Below are 14,970 nucleotides of genomic sequence, written 5' to 3' on the forward strand. Positions count from 1 at the left end.
TCGATGAATGAACACCTACCCCAGACCGCCATGAAAACAGCAAAGAATACCGTTGCTTGATTATCAAAGTAATGCGTCACCTGCAATTGGAAAATGGAAATGAGTTAGTGCTGCCAAACAAGGCCACACCTCCAACACCCTACCCACCGCCCCTCTTATATAGAACAGTACAGCACACTAACAGGCCCTTCGGCCCACAATGTCCATGCTGAACATGATGCCAAGTTCCACTAATCTCCTCGTGATCCATATTCCTCCATTCCCTCCCGAACGCCGCCGGCTACGGGAGTCAAGATCGTCCCATCAATGGGGGTTCGAGGCCCACGACCAAGGAAGAACTAAGGGAAGGACTTAAACTTTATTTTGCCTTCCATCACAGTGAGGAATGTGTAGGAGTCACTGTGGTGGATGTTCATGTCAAAATGTGTTTTCGATGTGATCTGTTACTTTTAATTGTATGACTATCCTGGTCAATGAAATTCCTCGTACGTTGCAAAACATACTTGGCGAATAAAGTGTGATTCTGATTCTGATTCTGATACATCTAAAAGGCTCTTAAACATCCCTATTGTATCTGCCATCACTACTACCCCAGGCAATGTGTTCCAGGCACCCACCACCCTCTGTGTATAAAATAACAAACTTGCCCCACACATCCCCTTTAAACTTTGCCCCTTTCACCCTAATATTATGCCCGTTAGTCTTTGACATTTCCATCCAATTGCTCAGCCAAAGATGCGCACAGTAAGTTGGCACTCCCCCAGCTCTGATATTCTGCAGAGATCAGAAAGAAAACAGGGTCTACAAAATCTGTAAGAAGGAACTGCGGATGCTGGTTTAGACCGAAGATAGACACAAAAAGCTGGAGTAGCTTGGCGGATCAGGCAGCAGTCTGAAGAAGGGTCTCGACCCAAAACGTAACCCATTGCTTCTCTCCAGAGATGCTGCCTGTCCCGCTGAGTTACTCCAGCTTTTTGTGCCTATCTTTGGCTCAAAATCTGATCATTCTGTGAAGACCGATCCGTGATGCGGCAGGTTGGAAGTGTTGGGTAGTGAGGCAATGTAGTGGGTGGGCACAGCATAATCCAGCAGGATCACAGACCCCAGCCATAGATATGGTCTCCAACAAGGACACTTCCTGGATTAAGGGGGTATTGGCTACAGGGAGAGTTTGGACAGACTGGGATTGTTATCTCCGGAAAGCCAGAGATTGCAGGGAGACCTGATAGAAGTTTGTAACATGATGAGGGGCCTAGATAAGGTAGTCAGAACCTTTATCTCTGGATGGAAAAAAAAAATCAAATACTAGAGGGCACAGCTTTAAGGCGAGAGGAACAAAGTTTAACGGAGATGTGCAGGGCATGTTTATTTTTTTAAATACATACATGGTGGGTGTCCGGAAAGCGCTGCCAGGGGTGCTGGTGGTGGAGGCAGATAAGCTAGTGGCATTTAAGAGACTTTTGGATTGGCACTTGGATATGCAGGCAATGGATCAGGTGCAGGCAGAGACTAGTTTAAACTTGGCATCATGTCAGCACGGACAGTGTAGGCCAAGGGGCCTGTTCATGTTCTTCCGTCCCTCCCTCCCTCCGCCCGTCCCTCCCCCCACCCGTCCATCCATCCCTCCGTCAGACACGATGAACAACCCCTTGTGCCTACCTTGGAGTAGGCACAGCTGTCCGACAGCCGCAGGTAGCCGCAGTGTTGGTCGCACAGCGGGCACATGACCGTATCTGTTGCATGGCAGATCTCATTGCTGGGGTAAGAGAGTAGAGGCACAGTCACAGGGACGTTGCGTCGAGCGGGTGTGGACACTCCAGCAGAGATTTATTTTTCCTCAATTTCCAAGAAAGTGGTCCTTCTGCTCATCGAACAGATTCTGGCCCATGGGGCCCTCCCCACCCATCCCCTTTTCCAGGAACCTTAGCTTGGTTAGTTTAGAGATACAGCGAGGAAACGGGCTCTTCAACCCACTGAGTCTGCGCCGATCCACGATCATCCAGTACGCTAGCACTATCCCACACACTGGGGACAATTTACTTGCACGTCTTTGGAATGTGGGAGGAAAGCAGAACACCCGGAGAAATCCCACGCGGTCCCAGGGAGAACACACAAACTCCACACGGACAGCACCCATAGTCAGGAACGAACCTGGGTCTCTGGCGCTGTGAGGCAGCAACTCCTCCGCTGCCCAACTTTGCCACGCTACTCGCTCCCACGTGCCCTTGCACACCCACCGACTCCGTGACACACACCCACAATAGAAGCAACCGAGGCAGGACGTCTAAATGGCGACAGTGGAGGGTGAAGGGGGAAGGTCGGTGGCTGTGAACGGTTCACGTCCCGCCTCCCGTGCCCTCGGAAAGTGCCCAATAGTCCCAGGACCAGATTGGGAAGTGGGACACGGTGACCACGGGGAACGGAGGCAGAGGAACGGCTGATGGAGGCAACGGGCAGCATGTTTACGGGGGTCACGGGTCTCTGCTGCCGCATTCTACCATAATTTGGGCAGAGAGTCACAGAGCAGTACAGAAGGGAAACAGGTCCTTCAGTCTACTTTTGTTGTCAGGCAACTGAGCCAGCCTACCAACAACAAGAGAGCAATCTCCATCTACCTCATTGGAGATCGGATTTTCTTTGAGCGGACTTTATCTTGCACTAAACATCATTCACATTATTCCCTTTATCGTGCAACTGTAGATGGCTCGATTGTAATCATGTATAGACTTTCCGCTGACTGGTTAGCATGCAACAAAAGCTTCCCACTGTACCTCAGTACACGTGGCAATAAACTAAACTTTGTCCATGCCGACCCAGCAGAGATGGAAGGCCAGAACCTTGCCCATCCTTACCCTGGATGAGCCCAATGGCCTCGTTTTGCTCCTGCGCCTCACGTTCTTACCTGACTTGGCAGTGTTCCACCGTGAAGACTCCATAGAGGAAGACCATCAAGCCGATGGCAGCGGCTGGGAAGAGCATTCCGGTGTACCAGCCCAGCCAGGCAAAGTAGAGACCAACCTTCTCCCCATAATAACGCCTATGAAGCAAACAGCCAGTCGACAAGGGAGCGTCATACAGCGTGGAAACAAGCCCTTCAGCCCAACCTGCCCATGCCGCCCCATCTACACTCCTCCCACCTGCCCGCGTTTGGCCCATATCCCTCTGAACTTTTCCTATCCATGTACCTGTCCAAATGTTTTATTAAATGTTGTGATAGTACCTGCCTCAACTACCTCCTCTGACAGCTCGTTCCATACACCCACCACCCTTGGTGTGAAAGGGTTGCCCCTCAGGTTCCTATTCAGTCATCCACCCCCCCCACCCACCAATCTTTAAAGGCTGACAACCCCTGACAATAAAAGCCCAATCTCAGGTTCAACGATGAGATAATGGCCAGTGAACCCGGGGAATGGGGATGGAAGATTTACCTCACAGTTAGTTACTTATTAATCTTACTTCACTGTGGTTGTGAGATCACGTACGCTTTGGATACATTGGCCTTCATTAGTCAGGGTATCGAGTGTAGAAAGTAGCACATTATGTTGCAGTTGTACAAGACGTTGGTGAGACTGCACTTGGAGCACTATATTCAGTTTTGGTCACCCTGCTATAGGAAGGATGCCGTCAAGCTGGAAAGAGTGCAGAGAAGATTTACAAAGATGTTGCCAAGACCCGAGGGCCTGAGCTATAGGGAGAGGTTGTGTAGGCTAGGACTTCATTCCTTGGAGTGCAGGAGGATAGAGGTGTATAAAATCATGAGGGGAATGCATCGGATAGGAAATAAAGTACCAGAGGACATAGATTTAAGGTGATAAGGGAAATAAGAACCTGAGGGACATCTCTTATTGACACAGAGAGTGGTGGGTATATGGAACGAGCTGCTCGAGGAGGTAGTTGAGGCAGGTACAGTAACCACACTTAACAGGTATTTGGACAGGTAAAGTAAAAAAGTAAAGTATCCTTTATTGGATACAATCAGGTACATGGATAGGAAAGGTTTAGATGGATATGGGGCAAACGGGAGTAGCGTGGATGGGGATCTTGATTGGCATGGATGGCAGAGCCCAATTCCAGACTCCATGGTGTATTTTCTTTATTGACAAAAAGGTGCCGGTACGCAGTTTAAAAATGACATTCATCATCTGATTCTTTTTCCCATCAATATTCTCCCCTCGTGTTTTGATTTGTGACCAATCAGTTCTTGATTTTATAAATTGATAACGAAAATGTATAGAATCGCAAGGAAAATTAAACATATAACTAAAATAACATACACTGGAATTTGAAATGCTTGTCCGAGGCGTGGGTGCCTTGCAGGGGAGCGTGGGGCCTTGACAACAACCGGCCATTGACCCATATGACGTTTCATAAGTGATAGGAGCAGAATTATGCCATTCGGCCCATCAGGCCTACTCCGCGATTCAATCATGGCTGATCTATCTCTCCCATTCAACCCCATTCTCCTGCCTTCTCCCCATATCCCCCGACACCCGTATTCATCAAGAATCTATCTACTGTATCTCTGTATTAAAAATATCCATTGATTTGGCCTCCACACCACGGACAGAACAGTGCCCGACTCACCGAACGAGGTCAAGAGGCTGGAATTTGTACCACACCCCCCACCAGGCCCAACATTCATAGAGCAGATGCCGGTGGTTCATGGCTCCGTGGGTCTTGACCGACTTTTTGCTTTTGTAACTTCCCTGAAGCAAAGACAAAATAAGTCACCATTAGTTCTCTATGCCTTGGAACGCAGGAGGATTAGGGGTGATTTTATAGAGGTGAGAAAAACCAGTGGAAGAACAGATTGGGGAGATGCACAGAATCTCTTGTCCAGAGTAGGGGAATCAAGAACCAGAGGATATAGGTTTGAGGTGAGGGGGGGAAAGATTTATTAGGATGCCGAGGGGTAACTTTTCCACACAGAGGGTGGTGGATGTATGGAATGAGCTGCTAGAGGAGGTAATTGAGGCAAGTACTATCGCAGCGTCTATGAAACATTTAGACAGGTGCATGGATAGGCCAGGTTTAGAGGGATATGGTCCAAACACAGGCAGGTGGGACTAGCGTAGGTGGAACATGTTGACTGGTATGGGCAAGTGGGCCTGTTTCCACACTGTAATACTACCTATATGTCGTGGGGTGACAAAGTGGCGCAGCGGTAGAGTTGCCGCCTTAGAGCGCCAGAAATCTGGGTTCAACACTGACTGCGGGTGCTGTCTGTACAGAGTTTGTACATTCTCCCTGTGACCGCTTGGGTTTTCTCCAGCTGCTCCGGTTTCCTCCCACACTGCAGAAGTGCAGGTTTGTAGGGCAATTTGGCTTTGGTAAAAATTGTAAATTGTCTCTAGTGTGTTGGATAGAAACATAGAAACATAGAAATTAGGTGCAGGAGTAGGCCATTCGGCCCTTCGAGCCTGCACCGCCATTCAATATGATCATGGCTGATCATCCAACTCAGTATCCCGTACCTGCCTTCTCTCCATACCCTCTGATCCCCTTAGCCACAAGGGCCACATCTAACTCCCTCTTAAATATAGCCAATGAACTGGCCTCGACTACCCTCTGTGGCAGGGAGTTCCAGAGATTCACCACTCTCTATGTGAAAAAAGTTCTTCTCATCTCGGTTTTAAAGGATTTCCCCCTTATCCTTAAGCTGTGACCCCTTGTCCTGGACTTCCCCAACATCGGGAGCAATCTTCCTGCATCTAGCCTGTCCAACCCCTTAAGAATTTTGTAAGTTTCTATAAGATCCCCTCTCAATCTCCTAAATTCTAGAGAGTATAAACCAAGTCTATCCAGTCTTTCTTCATAAGACAGTCCTGACATCCCAGGAATCAGTCTGGTGAACCTTCTCTGCACTCCCTCTATGGCAATAATGTCCTTCCTCAGATTTGGAGACCAAAACTGTACGCAATACTCCAGGTGTGGTCTCACCAAGACCCTGTACAACTGCAGTAGAACCTCCCTGCTCCTATACTCAAATCCTTTTGCTATGAAAGCTAACATACCATTCGCTTTCTTTACTGCCTGCTGCACCTGCATGCCCACTTTCAATGACTGGTGTACCATGACACCCAGGTCTCGCTGCATCTCCCCTTTTCCTAGTCGGCCACCATTTAGATAATAGCCTGCTTTCCTGTTTTTGCCACCAAGGGATAGGGGCGGTCGCTGGTCGGTGCCGTTTCGATGGGCCGAAGGGTCCATTTCTACGCTGTATCTCTAAACTAAACGATAAACAGTTCTTGGCTGGGTTAACAAAGTGTTCGTGACTCCCATACTCAAGGCTTTCAGAGTGTGGAGGGTCGCTGGAGGCTCAGCCTTCCCCAGTAACCTATGCAGTAATCATGTCAAAGGTGCAGAATTAGGCCATTTGGCCCATCAGAAAATTCACACCACCATTCGAGCATGGCTGATCTATCTTTCCCTCTCAACCCCATTCTCCTGCCTTCTCCTCATAACCCCCGACACCTTTATTAATCAAGAATCTGTCAATCCTCACTTTGAAAATACTCAATGACTTGGTCACAGCTGTCTGTGGCAATGAATTCTAGATTCACCACGTTCTGGCTAAAGAAATACCTCCTCACCTTCGTACTAAAGGTATGTCCTTTTATTCTGAAGCTGTGCCCTCTGGTCCAACTCTACATTTTCCCTCTAGTGGAAACATCCTCTCCACATCCACTTTGTCCAGGCCTTTCACTGTTTGGTAAGTTTCAATAAGATAATGGCATGAGCGATGTCTCACAGCATTGGCCGGAGCTCAGCTAGCAGCAGAAGTCTCCCACCTTCTCACCTGCCCCACCAGTCTTTCACCTCAGCCCCACTGTGCTGCTCTTACCCCATAAACAGCGATTCTTCCCACCCCCTCATTAAACTCTTGCAGTCTTTTACCTAGGGTAGAGGATACTAAAACTAGAGGGCACAGGCTTAAGGTGAGAGGTGAGAGATTTAAGAGGGGCAACTTTTAAACTCAGAAGGCAGTCTGAATCTGGAATGAACTGCCAGAGAAAGCTATAGAAGCAGATACAATTACAATGTTTAAAAGACACTTGGACAAATATCGATAGGAAGGGTTTAGAGGCCAATTGACTCAAAATACACAAATGTGAGGAGCCCAAAGTTCCAAATTGGTCAGCATGATTAGGTAGGCCGAGGGCCTCTGTTCTTGCTGTATAGCTCTATAATTCCAAACAAAAAATCCAAACCACTTGCCATTACGATGGTAAGGGTGCAGGGAAGATTTACGAGGATGTTGCCAACCTCGTAACTCAAGAACATAGGTGTAAGATGAGAGGGAAAAGATTTAATAGGAACCCGAGGGGCAACATTTCCATTGGGTATATGGAACAAGCTGAGAGTGGAGGTGGTTGAGGCAGGTACTAAGGGACATGGATAGGAAATGATTAGAGGGATATGGACAAAATATGGGCAAGTTGGGACTAGTGCACATGGGACATGTTGGTCAGTGTGGGCATGTTGGGAGGAAGGGCCTGTTTCCATGCTGTATGACTATGGCATATCTCCCTTGTTCAAGGCAAACCTGGTATTTGAAACAGCATGTTTACAGGGAGAGTCACAGGTAGGATCGAGTCACAACGTTAGTTCGCGTTTACCTCGTGAAGGGGGAAGGCTGCTTCATAGGTGCTGTTGCCAAGTAAAGAATTGAGACCTAAAGAAAAGAAACGTCAGTACAGCTCCAGTTTGGCTTAAACACTACACTTGCAGCACTGCTTGCATCAATACCGCAGCACTCCCAGAGAGGGACCCGGTTGTTAATATATCTGTGGCGGGTCTTGCACACCGCAGGCAGCGAACCCTGCCATATCACCAGAACCGTCCCTGAACCGAGGACGCAGATCAGAGGCTTTTCCAGAAGTGTGTTAGGGCCCACAGTCAGAAAACATTTCCCATGGTAGAAATGTTAAAGACTAAAGGGCATACATAGCCTTCAATGTCAGAGGGGAAAGGTTTAACAAAGATGTGCAGGCCTAGTTTTTTATTTAACACAGAGTGTAGTGGGTGCCTGGAACGCACTGCCAGGGGTGGTGGTGGAGGCAGATGCATTACTGGCATTTATGAGGCTTTTAGATAGTTTCATGGATATGCAGGGAACGGATTACATGTAGGCAGAGGAGATTAGTTTAACTTGGCATCATGATTGACACAGAGGCTTCTTCCGAGGGTTGGGAAATCAAGAACTAGAGGGCACAGGTTAAAAGATTTAGTCGGAACCTGAGGAGAAACGTTTTCATACATAGAGTGGTGGATATGTGGGACGAGCTGCCGGAGGAGGTAGTTGAGGCAGACACTATAACAATATTTAAAAGACATTTGTACAGGTACATGTGTAGGAAAGAACTGCAGATGCTGGTTTAAATCGAAGGTAGACACAAAATGCTGGAGTAACTCAGTGGGACAGCGAGATGCTGCCTGTCCCGCTGAGTTATTCCAGCATTTTGTGTGCACGGGTACATGGATAGGAAAGGTTGAGAGGGATATGGGCCAAATGGGACCAACTTTAAAATGGGGTACCTTGGTTGGCATTGATGCGTCAGGCTGAAGGGCCTGTTTCTGTGCTGTAGTGCTATGAAAGAATGTTTACAGGTGATGGTACACAAAAATGCTGGAGAAACTCAGCGGGTGCAGCAGCATCTATGGAGCGAAGGAGATAGGCAATGTTTCGGGCCGAAACCCTTTACAGGTGATGATTGGTTGTCTGGTGGATGTTGAAGTGATCATGGTATACAATCCCAACCATAAAGCCATACGAGCTAATATGAGCCATAAATGTAATGTACAATGTGTGCATCCTATCTATTACATCTCCCTGTTCTTGCCCCACCCCAACAGCAGAGGTAGATCACACAGTAGGTTAACATGAAGAACGGGCTGTTATATAGCCAAAAGGCTGGCAAGGAGGAATTGCAAATTAACATTTAAATAGGTTTGTATTGAAAAGGGTAGGAAAAGTTAGTGGACCATGGGCCAAATGTAGGCAAATGGGACTAGCCCAGTAGGTCAACTAAGTCAGCATGGACAATGTGGTCCAAAGGGCCTGCTTCCGTGCTGTATAACTCTATGACTCTAACCATGGCATATGACATTTCAAAGTAAACACCAGCTCCTCACAACACATCCATAGGCTCATTGCCCTGATAAAACGGTAAGCAATGGCATACACACAGAGAGTGAGCCAAATTGACGTACCCACTGCACTCTTCCCCTCTTCGTATTTAACTCTCTGCAGGATGTGGTGAACGATCCTACTCCTTGTGGAGTTGTGGAAGAAAGTGTCGTTGTTGTTTATGATGAAGCTGGAACGAGATGGAACGGGGTTACCTTTCGCTTCCCCGTCGCTGTGTTCAGTTACATGCAGACGTGGGTTGCCAACCCCCTCGATTCAGCTGGTGCCTGCACCTGGGAATGTCTGCTGAAGAAACCCCAGAGAGTGGCACCATCACTCCACTGATGCCACGATGCCCATGCATTGGCAGGGTCAACACTCAAAGGTCCACTCCTTTGGTGCTAGCTTTGCAACCTTAAGTGTGCTTACAATTTAGTTTAGAGATACAGCATGAAAACAGGCCCTTCGGCCCAACTTGCCCATGCCAAACCAGATGCCCCATCTACACTAGTCCAGCCTGCCCATGTTTGAACCATTTCACTCTAAACCTTTCCTTTGGTAATAGGAAATGGTAATATTTCCGTGGCAGTATACTAAACTATCCATGCACCCTGGTTCAATCCTGACCACGGGTGCTGTCTGTACGGAGTTTGCAAGTTCTCCCTGTGACTGTGTGGGTTTCCTCCGGGTGCTCCGGTTTCCTCCCACCTTCCAAAGACGTGCAGGTTTGTAGGTTAAGTGGCCTCTGTAAATTGTCCCTTCTGTGTAGGATGCGAAAATGGGTAACAGAACTAATGTGGCCTCGACTCAAAACCGTCACCCATTCCTTTTCTCCGGAGATGCTGCCGACCGGGACCCACTGAGGTACTCCAGCTTTTCATATCTAATGCGAATGGGTGATCGTTGAGAACCTGATGGGCCAAAGGACACGTTTCTATGCTGCATCGCCAAACTGCAAGCCAAACTGCAAGCCAAACTACAAGCCAAACATTCATCCACCCCGTTGAGAATACTTTTAACCAAAGTAAAGCTTACTGGTGTATTCTCTGCTGGCTGAAAGGAGCAGTGTAGCAGTCCGTGTCCTCCAGGTCTGGCATTACATCCTTGTCCAGCCTCATGGGCTTCCTAGGAAACCACCTTCGGATCTTCCTCAACCGTTTCTCCATCCTGCGAAAAGCATGGAGCAATTGTTAGTGATGAAACGGCAATCCCGACAGAGCATTGCGTACAGTTCTGGTCACCACACAATCAAAAGGAGCCAGCCATGCTCTCATCTTGCTGCTACCATTGTGTGGAAGATAGTTGAGGCAGGCACTATCGCATCGTTTAAGAAACATTTAAACAGGTACTTGGATAAGACAGGTTTAGAGAGATATGGGCCAAATGCAGGCAGGCGAGACTAGTGTAGATGGGACATGTTGGCCAGTGTAGGCAAGTTGAGCCGAAGGGCCTGTTTCCATGCTGTAAGACTCAATGACGCAAAGGTACTAAAATAGTCACCTCCAGGTTCAAGGACAGCTTCTTCCCAACAACCATCAAGCTCTTGAACACTGCACACTAACCTCAGCAATTATGATTTACCGTGGACTTAGTTTTTGTTTCACTACAGACTTTGGTTTTTGCACTATAATGGTCTGGATAGATGGTATTAGTCATTGTTAATTTATTATACTATTGATTAATTTATGTTTCATTGCGTGAGATTGCTTTTATGGGCTGGTTAAGCTGCAGCAAGTAAGAATTTCACTGTTCCGTTGCCGGTACACATGACAATTAAACACTGTTGACGTGCTTGTGCAGAGAGGGTACAGAGGAGATTCACCCGTGCCTCGCCTGGAGTGGGATATTCCAGATACGAGAGAGACTGATGGAGGGAGCTACAAGAGGCAACAGCTCTCCCATTTGTTTTATGGTAATACAGCCTGCCAAACCTCAGTCATTAGTCTATTGTCACGTGTACCGAGGTGCAGTGAAAAGCATTTGTTGCGTGCTAACCAGTCAGCGGAAAGACAATACATGATTACAATTGAGCCATCCACAGTGTAGAGATACATGATAACGGGAATATCATGAATAACAGTAAGTGCAAGATAAAACCAGTAAAGTCTGATCAAAGATAGTCCGAGGGGCTCCAATTAGGTAGATGGTAGTTCAGGACTGCTCTCCGGTTGTTGGTAGGATGGTTCTGTTGCCTGATAACAGCTGGGAAGAAACTGTCCCTGAATCTGGAGGTGTGAGTTTTCACACGTCTTTACCTTTTGCCTGATGGGAAAGGGGAGAAGAGGGAGTGGCCAGGGTGTGACTCGTCCTTCATTATGCTGGTGGCCTTGCCGAGGCAGAGTCAGGTATAATTGGAGTCATTGGAAGGCAGGTTAGTTTGTGCGATGGTCTGGGCTGCGTCCACATTTCTTTGTGATTTCTTGCGGTCTTGGATGAAGATATTCCCAAAACATGCTGTGATACATTCCGATAAAAAGCTTTCTTCCGAGCACAACACATCCAACATTAGAACAGTGCCTACACTTCAGGTGATCTCCGTTGGCTGTAGGACGTTTGGGGACATCCAGAGGTAAAAGGCGCTGCAGTAACCTCTTACAGAAGATGCAATCGGCAGGATTAATACGGAGAGGCTGCAGCCCACACCAGAGAGACGCCGTGATATGTAGGTATGTTACCATACTTACCGGTGGGCGGCGCGACTCTTGTCAGCAGCGGCCTCTGCAGTCCGTCTGTCTTTTTATTGTTTTCTGTCTTGTTTCTATGTAGTTTTTATTGTTTTTTTTGTCGGGGTATGTGTGTGGGGGTGGGTGGGGGAACTTTAAGGTCTTTCCCCTGCACGGGAGACCCGACCTTTTCTTTGTCGGGTCTCCGTTGTCGTTGGGGCTGCAACGTGGAGCAGCCTCCAACAGGAATGACCTGGGCCTCCAGTCGTGGAGCTGCGGATCTACTCACCATCACGGAGCTGGCCGAGTCCGGAGCGGGTGTAGCTGTGGTGGAGCGCTGCTGTGACCCGACACCCGGAGTTTCGGAAGCTCCTACCGCAGGTCTGTGGACAGTAATACCGGGAGCCCGCGGGTCCCTGGTGGGAGACCGCTTTTCTGGGCTTCCGCAACGGCGACTTCTCCCGCCCGAGTTGCGGGGTTAAAGATTACCTGGAACGGGGCCTACATCACCGCCACGCTCGGCTTGGAAAGGCCGCGGGACTTTGTGAGCGCCCGCCGGGGCTCCAACACCAAGAGCCCGCCGGGGCTCCAACACCAAGAGCCTGCCGGGGCTCCAACACCAAGACCTGGTGCGTGGCCTTGCATCACCTGGCGTGGCTTTAATGGTTGCGGGACATTTAACATCGCGCGCCGGGGGCTTTGACTCTGTCTTTGACTGACATGGGGGGGAGAGGGGAGTGCAGGGGAGAGATATGTTTTTTTTGCCTTCCTTCACAGCGAGGAGAAGATGCGCTGTGAAGGATGTTTGTGTAAATTGTGTTGGGTCTTGGGTCTTTTTTGTTTTGTATGTATGGCTGCAGAAACGGCATTTCGTTTGGACCTCAACGGGGTCCAAATGACAAATAAATTTATTGTATTGTATTGTATTACAGCGGCGCTGCAGTTCTGCCACTGGCCGTGTGCGTGACTTTGGCGCCTTTGAGGGGGGGGGGGGGGGTGGGCGGGATTAAAATACCGTTTTCTCGCTGAAAAATCGTTCCGACTTCCGTTCTCGGAAGTTAAAAAATAAATTAAAATAAAATAAAAAATCGCGGGACAATTTAATTGCTGGAGTAAAATAAAAAAGCGACTTCTAACGTCGTCAACGCCAACAACGGGACGGATCCCACGTAAGGAACAAAACATAAGGCAAGTCGTTTATTTTACATATAAACTTGCTTCTTAGGTTGACTTTAATCAAAGTTTCTTTGGCGAAAATGTGATTTTTGGCCCCATAAGAACCGGCAGTGTTTTTCCTGCCGATATGGGGTTCAAATTCACTGCAACCGCAACGTTCCAATCGATCGCGTTCCACAAAAACCCACTCGCAAGATGAGTCTGTCCAAAGCAAGCGTTGTCTGCGGAGGGCGCTCAGCATCGCCAAGGACTGCTCTCACCCCAACCATGGACTGTTTACCCTCCTACCATCCGGGAGGCGCTACAGGTCTCTCCGTTGCCGAACCAGCAGGTCCAGGAACAGCTTCTTCCCGGCGGCTGTCACTCTACTCAACAACGTACCTCGGTGACTGCCAATCACCCCCCCACCCCCCGGACACTTATTATCACTTATTATTATTTATTCAAATCATTTGCTATGTCGCTCTTCCAGGGAGATGCTAAATGCATTTCGTTGTCTCCGTACTGTACACTGACAATGACAATTAAAATTGAATCTGAATCTGAATCTGATTTAAATGGCCATTAATTTACGGGAATTAAACATTAAATTCCTTCCATTTGACCTATAAATTCATGACAATGAGATTTAAAAATCATGTTATATTATGAATTCTTGTGTGAATGTTATTTGGACACTTAGGCTATTTAAAAATGTTAATCTTTTCTTAAGAAATGGATAGATGTTTAGATCTAGTAATTGAATTTTGTAATTAGCTACAATTAGGTAATTAACTAATTATATGCTTTAATTTCAGGTCATCCAAGTAAGATTGTTTCATATTTGTTTCAGAATGCTTCAATCTATAATAACTGAAAAATTATTTTAGTTCCCTTCATTTTTAAGAAAGTTATGGGCTTTTGACTGTCCTCGATCACAGCTTTTGTGTTAAGTCAATGGAAAAGCAATAGGGAACAAGATGCTAATTTCCGAGTATGAAAATGGCTATAACATTTTTTAATACTGAAGATATGAAAGTGAATTAGGTGTCAAATTAAACTTCTTTTTATGCTTTATCTGATGGGATAAATTGCAGTCTTGATTTTTTAAATCTCAAAATTTTGTAACATTGCTATGATATGGTCTACACAGTTCCCCCTGCTCAACCCTCTCAAACTGCTAGTTGTTGGTGAGACCACACGGAGTATTATACACAGCTCTAGTCACCCAGTAGGACATCTACACATGGCCTGGCAAAGTCGACCCCTGCAACTCCAACCCATTGCCAGGGCAATGGGCCTTTATGGCCAAGACTCAGAACTTTTTTTTTAAACTTCAGATTTGAAGGGAATGAGGGGCCTGGATAAGTTAATAAGTCATAGGAGCAGAATTAGGCCATTCAGCCCATCGAGTCTATTCGCCATTCAATCATGGCTGATCTATCTCTCTCTCTCAACCCCATTCTCCTGCCTTCTCTTTGTAACCCTGACACCCCTTATTAATCAAGAACCTGTCATTCACCGCCTTAAAAATAACCATTGACTGTGGCAATGAATTCCCGATTCACCACCCTATGGAAAAATAAATTCCACCTCATATTCTTTCCAAAGGTTCATCCTTTTATTGTGAGGTTGTGTCCACTGTTCCTACACGTTCCCACTAGTGGAAACATCCTCTCCACATCCACTCTATCCAGGTCATTCACTATTCGGTAAGTTTCAATGAGGTCCACCCTCTTCTGTCTAAACTCCAGCGAGTACAGGCCCAGAGTCATCAAATGCTTGTTAGGGGATAGAGGCAGGTGAATGGGGTTGAGAGGGAAAGAAAGATCAGCCATGGTTGAATGGCAGAGTAGCGTCAATGGGCCGAATGGCCTAATTCTACTCCTATGAAGTATAAACTACAAGATGGTGCTCAAAATGTGGTGACTCTTGTGAACCGAGTCAGTGTGATCTCCCGTCTTACACTCTTGTACTTAGTAAGATTGTGCCTAATGTATAGCCGGATTGTAACCAAACTGT

The 14,970-nt window shown here is 47.3% G+C and overlaps 1 protein-coding gene across 5 annotated transcripts in view; it reads right to left on the bottom strand.

Moving 5' to 3' along the window:
• Nucleotides 1–14,970, bottom strand: part of ano4 (anoctamin 4) — a 79,420-nt gene that overhangs the window by 23,543 nt on the left and 40,907 nt on the right. For all 5 annotated transcript variants that reach the window (XM_033037893.1, XM_033037891.1, XM_033037895.1 and 2 more), the window contains 7 exons: nucleotides 10,166–10,297; nucleotides 9,214–9,320; nucleotides 7,620–7,675; nucleotides 4,585–4,706; nucleotides 2,903–3,037; nucleotides 1,660–1,756; nucleotides 20–80 (listed from right to left, as the gene is read on the bottom strand). In XM_033037893.1, the coding sequence (XP_032893784.1) occupies nucleotides 20–80; nucleotides 1,660–1,756; nucleotides 2,903–3,037; nucleotides 4,585–4,706; nucleotides 7,620–7,675; nucleotides 9,214–9,320; nucleotides 10,166–10,297 (710 nt within the window). The remainder of the gene's footprint in view (nucleotides 1–19; nucleotides 81–1,659; nucleotides 1,757–2,902; nucleotides 3,038–4,584; nucleotides 4,707–7,619; nucleotides 7,676–9,213; nucleotides 9,321–10,165; nucleotides 10,298–14,970) is intronic.

The sequence above is a fragment of the Amblyraja radiata genome, chromosome 19 (genome assembly GCF_010909765.2).
Source record: "Amblyraja radiata isolate CabotCenter1 chromosome 19, sAmbRad1.1.pri, whole genome shotgun sequence".
NCBI lineage: Eukaryota > Metazoa > Chordata > Chondrichthyes > Rajiformes > Rajidae > Amblyraja > Amblyraja radiata.